Here is a 7,681-nt window from a genome sequence, read left to right as displayed (position 1 = left end):
TTATCTCACTCACTATATTGTAGATTTGTTCAATTATCTCACTGAATTTAACATATTAGCATATTTGATCACTCTACCATTAAATATTTAATAATGGCGTTAAAACGTATCGTTTTAGAAAAACAAAAATTTCACCAAAACAACGTTATTTTTCATCTATATAATAATAGCTCATTTATAACGTCGTTTAGAAGAAAACAAGAAAACAGCTGAATAACCAGAAATACTAATTATGTTGAATTCAATAAGGAAATTGAATGAATGAATTTAAAGTACAGTAAGTGAAATAAAAGAGAAAGTAAAGTTAAGTGATAATTGGTATGATTTACCCTTAATTTAAATATTTAAAAGAGAGGTGTTCAAAAATTTCAGATAATACGAATAAACTGATCAGACCAAAATTTTTTCAGTTAATCGATCTATTAAATGTTAATACTTTCTTCAAAATTAGATTAAATGAATTAATCAAAAAAAATATATATTATTTATATATGATTAAATGAATTAATCAAAAAAATTTATATATTATTTATATATTAAAAGTGTTTAAATTTTAATTTTAACCAAGACCGGTCTAATCAATTGAATTAATAAAAAAATAAAAAATATTTAATATGTAATATATATTATTTAAACTTTCAGTTAATTCGGTTGATTTAATTTGATTCGTTTAATTATTTTCGAATCCAATAAAATTATTTCCTCTATTTAAACTGAAATGAATATAAATTGGATTTTATCCACCTAAAATAAAAACTTCAATAGAAAAACTGTAGAAGAAAATATTATAACAATTATCTACATAAAAAAAATTATATATAAAAAAATATTATAACAATTATCTATTATACATAAATCTAATCTCTTAAAATCTGAATTCATTTTTTAAAAATAAAAACCGATCTTATCCAATATAATTAAACAAGTTGGAGTAGAATTATTATCCCTTCAAGTTTATACCCTTAGTGTGCGTTTGGTTCACAGAATGTAAGATTATCAGTAGGAATAAAAGATTATCAGGAAATAGGATTACTAGAAATGTTGTATTTTGTGTTTGGTTGGTTTAGCAGGAATGTAAGATTACCGTGTTTGGTTGAAGGAATAAAGATTATTGGAATGTATATTTGACCAAATTGTCCTTATTATATATTGTTAATTACAAATTGTAAAATATTATATATATTTTTTTATAGATTTTTTTTGTAAATCTAAAATAATTTAAGGATAAATTTGTAATTTAACCTTCGTAGAACTTATTATTCAATGACAGAAAAATGATATTTTTGAAAAAATAAATAAAAATTTAAGGGCATTTTAGTCCAAAACGTCGGTAATGTTACAATACCTAAGGGAAGGGAGGTAATGACATTCTCGGTAATATACACAAAAAATCTACTATTAATAATAAAACATATCTACTATTAATAATAAAACATTACCGGGAATGAGATTCCCGGCCAACCAACAAGAATCTCAAACGTTTACAATATGAGACATACAAATGATTTGTTTTACTTCCTGTTTAATTTAATCCTCATGTTTTTGACATGTCCTGGACTTTTACTTTACTGTGTGACAAGCTTTTTTTGAGCTAAAGTTCAATAGGTGGGACGGTCAAGCTTTGTTTGGGACACTTACCCCAGACATAATTGTTCTCACACTCTTGCACAGCGTAGTTTGGGGTATGTCTTCTACATTCTTGTTTATGTTTGAAGGACGTGATTTGACTTGATCACTTCTCAGCTGGGTATTGCAATAGTTAATGACTTCAAAAGCATAGAGGGAGACCAAGCTCTGGATTACAGGTCTTCTTTGTATGGGTTCTATAACGCATAATGAAGCATCATTTCATGGTGGAATAAACTCCAAATCTTCCATTAGATATTCATAGGGACGGACCACTAGAAACCAGAAAAAACAAACAACCCTACTGAAACACACACAGGAGAAAGAAAACAACAGGAACAGCACTAAACGATATCGACAGCAGAAACTTAAGGGTTCCTAGTTTCTGAACTTGGACTCATCGATGTCGATTCCTTCCTCCGCAGCCCGCTCGCCGCCGGACTTATCAATGGTGCTGAGACCGCCTTTTCGGCCCATTTCTTGGTACCCTTCACTCCCTATCTGATCCTTCCTTGTCTGTCCACCTTTGCTTCCCATCTCCTGATACCCTTCTCTCCCTAGCTGCTCCCTCCTCGTTTGCCCTCCTTTGCTCCTCCCTGTGTATTTCAAGCGAAAAAACTAACAAAACATATATACGAGTATTCAATGCCAAACAACTATTGTATGCATTATGTTTATTGTACCTTCAGCAAGGTTCTCTTGAGCTTGGAGACTCTTGCCACCGGTTCCGCCTGGAACGACGGTCTCTCCCTGCCGTGCCTTGGAGTCGAGCTGCTCTCTTTTTTGTTGAGACGCCATTATCACCGTCACTCTTATGGCTGCTGCTTTATTTAGCAGTGCATGCAAAGTGGCTGATGCTCGTACAGAAATGTAGACTAGAAGCGTGTTTTTTATAGAGGGAGCCGATCAACGACGGCGGGACACGTAGGGGAATATACGCGGCAAATGGGGAGCAGATGATGCGTTTTTCGATGACACGCAGGTGCTTTGTCTGTCAAAAACATGTATTGGGTGCAAAGGCGATTGACACGATAGTAAAACTAGTTCTGATAGGAACATCGGTTTCAATTTCCAATATTCTGAGAGCTCAAGAGAAAAGGCAGTTTTTTTTTGAGTTATGAGTTTAAGTGATATTTTAATTATAATTTATATTAAATTTTAAATTGATCTTAAATATTAGTTTAATTATAATTAACATCTAATTACTTTTGCCTTTGGTGTAATTATAACCTTAATATATATCTTTGATGTCGTGATTGGCAGACAATTATAATTAAATTTTAAATTTATATAACCTTAAATATTAAGTTTTTTTTAGCTGTCACCGACAATAGTTAAGGTACTTGTTGCATTTTGTATTGTATATGTTGCTACACAGTTTTAGAGATGGTCTTGAATAAGGCTGTAAATGAAATAAGATAAATTGTGAACAATTTGAGATTTTTCCGTCAAAATTCTATAAATATTTGATTTGAATAAATTTGACTTGAGTTCGATCTCGAGTCGAGTTCTTAACGATCTGAAACAAGATACTTAATACTCGATAGAAAATCTCGCAAGTAACTCAAAATATAACATATTATTAATATAAATGTTTATGTGTTGATTTTTTCTTTTAAAATTTAATATAAGATTTAGGGTATACGGTTTAGGGTTTCATGTATTATATATATTGAATAGTAAAAGTAGGTCCAAGTCATTACATCAATTCTTCATAAGAATAGCCAGTAAATAATATGGAAGAGAGTCGAAAATGAGAAGAGAACCATCTTGAGTAATGATTAATGTTCATTTTTACAATGAAATCAGCCGCGACATTTGCCTCGCAATAGATTTTTTAAAATTAACGAACCAAGCTTTCTTGTAGAGGCGCGAAATGAATTCCACCGACGTAATCGGACTGTCCACAGACAAAGGGGATAGGAGGCTAAGAGCTTCACTGCTACCCGACTGCACTATAACCTTCTCGAAACCATGCTGTCACGCAAGTTCGAGCCCTTTAAAGATACCTAAAAGCTCAATTTCTAGCACCGATGTATGACCAACGTACCTGCGAAAAACAAACAAACGCTCCCTAGTTGAAGTGCAGAGCAAACCACCAATTAATCCCTGATCAGTCGACCGTGAAAGAGTACCAGCCGTGTTAAGGCATAATCATCCCTCATTTGGCGGCGACCAATGCACCTGAAGAGGTTGAGGTGCTGGACTGTTACGTAGAAGACCAGCAGAATCAACATACGTTTTGCTCCAAGAGATACCAACATGGAACATGCTCGGATTGATAAAAATTCACTGAAACACAAGATTATTATGTCCCTTCTGTTGAGACGTTCCTTTTCTAAAATCAAGTTGCCGATTAAAAATTGAAATTTTGTAAAAATAAGTTTGCTTCGAATAATTTGGGATTCGAGTTTAAAAAATAATAAAATCGATTCGTGGTCGTCACCAATATTTGATCAGAGTATGACTGAACACCCAAAAATATATTTGTCATTTTAATAAAATATTAATGATAATTAAAACAACAATTTTACGGTCTGCATTACCAAAAATTTGAGTTGTCTTTGCAATAAAACTTATACATTCTAGTATAACTTAATTTGATACTCCTTTTAGACACATACAAAGTAAGATGAAACTTAAATACATACATCAAACGAATACAATTAATTAACTATTTTACCAACCTTTAATGAGAATTAGGATGCTTAATTATTTAATGATATCGAGACCATACCTTTTACAATATTTTCTCAGTGATTTTAATTTAAAAAACATGATTTATTTTCTTAGTCCCAAGTTTTAAGTGAAAACAATTTTTAAGGTTTCGATTGATAGGATGCTATTTTATTTTACGACTATTGAAAGTGACCTTCTCATACCTTAAGACAGTCGCTTCTCACAATCCCAAAATAAATGGATATTACCCTTAGTCAAATTATTTTAATGAGGTTCGAGTAATGCACATGAGGATAACATACATATCAATTAAAATAAAACCTAGAGCTATATGCACCAAATTACATATTTACGTACATATCATGCATAAAAAAATAATATAATTAATATATATATATATATAAATATTCTTTATTATACTATATTATACTTAGTATACAGAAATAAATAATATATAAAATATACTTACTATACATACAGGCATTGAAACATTAATTAACAACCCAAAAAAATTTAGATAATAAATTAATATAGAAATAAAGAGTTGACATGGAAACAGAGGCATATAATACGTCTATTACGTATATATATTAATATTAATATTAAAAAAAGAGAAATATATAGCACATATATATGTACATAAAATATAACCAAATTATACTTGTGCATCCATTTATATATACATGGCGTAAGTAAACAGTAAATATCCAAACCACAACCATTATTCGATCATGTAAAATATAAGGATATAATAAAACTCGAAGTACACAAATATGTGCAAGATACTATTTATTCTTACACTAACAAATCGTATGACATATACACATGCGCATAATGTGAACATAAGCAGGTAATAGGCTAAAATACAAGTTATTTGAAAGAACAAGGATCAATAAGGTAAATAATAGGGACTGAATGAATTGAGAACACAAATAGCCCAAGAATAACATCTGGGACTAAAATACAATTTATGAAAATAAAGTACCAAATTTACGAAAGCAGGACATACAAACAAACAGGCAAACAGTGACTGAAGCGCAACACGGGCAAAATAATAGGGCAAAATAATAGGGCAAAATAATAGGGCAAAATAATAGGGCAAAATAATAAGGCAAAATAATAAGGCAAAATAATAAGCTAGAAAGCCTCGATTTGAGGACTTAAATGTATTAACTCAAAGATGGGCAGACCTTACATAAATATCCCAAAAGATGAAAACAAGGCCACCCTAGCCCTTTCAAAAGATGAACGGCGCCGTTTACATAATTTAAAGCCTTAATTAGGCTAAAAAAAACCCTAAACACCATTTTCTGTTTCCACTATTCTCCCTCAGCCGTTCTCTTATTTGTATAACCCTCTCATTTTTTTCTTTTTTTTTTCTTTTTTTCAAATATTTTATTTCAAGTCGCTCCGACCACTATCTTAGATGACCCCCTTTAACCTCATCCTTTCAATCCCACAAATAAAAAGACCACAAATATAACACCTTGTACCAATACGATACACAGTTGACCAGTAAGAGTACCACACGGTACCATCAGAGTGTCTAACCAAAAATTTTCTTTGCTTTACTCGATGGAAATCATTCATTTATAAATACTGATAATGAAATATTCAATAACATTCTTACAAAACAATTTACAATTCGGGAGCTCCCACAGATATAAAAATCAAAATATACAGACCATAAATTTAACACAAGTTACGACTCAATATACAAAATAAGGGTTGCAAATATGCATGCCCTCTAAAGGATTCGAGACGTACTTTGCTCTGGAGCTGGTATGAAATCACTGCTGGTCAAAAGTTCCTCTACTGATCTTCACTTAATATGCGTAAGGAAACAAATTCCAAACGCTGAGCAAACTAGCCCAGTGCCAAACTAACAACTAAAATATACTAAAAGTGGTTCATTAAAACCATGCTTTAACAACTTATAAAAGTACTATAATTTTATTCAATTCAATCATTAGTGAGTATCCTTGCGATACTTACTCTCTACGCTATGGTAGACATCATGGTGCGATTGAGAGATTTCTACATCTCGGAGCTCACTCATCCCTATAGTCTACCAAGGATGTGGCCCTCGTAATCTCTACATCAGACACCACACCCCCGACTAGCCCACCCCTTGCAAGTGTCAGACCTTGCGCCCTAACTAGTCAGTTTTAAGGGCCTTGTGCCCTTCCTAAGGATATCCAGATTTATTCTATATTTCTACACCCTGAACTAAATGAACTCAGGTGTCTGAATCGTTTCCCAAGCATCAACCAAGACAAGTTTTATGTCACCCTATTTTTATTCGTTTATACGTTTGAGTTAAACATTATTATTGTTCCACTTGTTTTCTTATTTTAGAGAATATAAAGCTTATTGGAAACCTCACTAGCCTTTACAATTCCTCATAACTTATAGCCCAAAATAATCCCTTGGTATCGATACTAGCCATACAATATCGATATTGTCTATTGGGTATCGATACCTTTCCCGAGGTATCAATACTCCAATATAAAAATATTTTTTTAAAAGTGAAAGTATCAATACTCATAAGGGGTGTAACATCCCAAAAAACTGGGCTAGTGACTAAAAATGAAATTTTTTAAAATTTGGTGATCAATTTAGGAAAAATTGAAAAGTTCAGGGACTTAAATAAAAATATTTTGATATTGGATTAAATATCAAGAATGAAAAGAATTAAGGATATTATAATCTTTTCAGTTTAAAGGATATTTCCACCCCTTTATTAAAAGATAAACACGTGGGTTATGAGAGACATATCTGGAAGTTATTTCCTCTTGCCTTCTTCTTCTTCTTCCCGTTAGTTTCATTGCAAGTGTGAGTTGGATTATAATGGTTTATTTCTTGAAATTTTAAGTTGGTTCTTGTTCTTTGGGTATTATATAAGCTTAAGGAAAGCTTATATAAGATCAAAACAACAAGAAGAGAGAATTAGAAAAGGAATTGTAATAAGGGTGTAAAAGTGAATTGTTCGTATGATATAGTTTTTGAAGTTTTATTGATGAATTTGACTTGTCATAAGTTGAGATAAGAAGTATCAGGTGTTAGAAGTGAGTTGGATTATAATGGTTTATTTCTTGAAATTTAAGTTGGTTCTTGTTCTTTGGGTATTATATAAGCTTAAGGAAAGCTTATAAGATCAAAACAACAAGAAGAGAGAATTAGAAAGGAATTGTAATAAGGGTGTAAGTGAATTGTTCGTATGATATAGTTTTTGAAGTTTTATTGATGAATTTGACTTGTCATAAGTTGAGATCAGAAGTATCAGGTGTTAGAAATGAATTTAGAACACATTGAAAGTTAGTAAAATTCTTAATTTTAAGAATTATAGGGGGATATTGAAGATGATGAGCTGTTG

General features: G+C 31.5%; 1 protein-coding gene across 1 annotated transcript; it reads right to left on the bottom strand.

The window, feature by feature from the left end:
- Positions 1-2,004: 2,004 nt before the first annotated feature.
- LOC120137294 (protein SLE1-like) lies at positions 2,005-2,618 on the bottom strand. Its single transcript, XM_039153080.1, has 2 exons — positions 2,310-2,618; positions 2,005-2,222 (listed from the first exon to the last, which is right to left on the bottom strand). Exons 1-2 carry the CDS (start codon positions 2,422-2,424, stop codon positions 2,005-2,007), a joined length of 333 nt encoding a protein of 110 aa, XP_039009011.1. The 5' UTR covers positions 2,425-2,618.
- Between the last annotated feature and the right edge of the window lie 5,063 nt (positions 2,619-7,681).

This window comes from Hibiscus syriacus, unplaced genomic scaffold (genome assembly GCF_006381635.1).
Source record: "Hibiscus syriacus cultivar Baekdansim isolate YM2019G1 unplaced genomic scaffold, ASM638163v2 tig00110656_pilon, whole genome shotgun sequence".
NCBI lineage: Eukaryota > Viridiplantae > Streptophyta > Magnoliopsida > Malvales > Malvaceae > Hibiscus > Hibiscus syriacus.
The sequence above is the reverse complement of the archived record's forward strand: the minus strand, read 5'-3'. Positions and strand labels throughout refer to the sequence as shown.

Bases quoted from the DNA above. Each gene is read 5' to 3' on its own strand.
- LOC120137294 (XM_039153080.1), bottom strand. From the start codon at position 2,424: ATGGCGTCTCAACAAAAAAGAGAGCAGCTCGACTCCAAGGCACGGCAG. The intron at 2,223-2,309 runs GTACAATAAACA...TGAAATACACAG, and splicing joins TCAAGAGAACCTTGCTGAAG to GGAGGAGCAAAGGAGGGCAA.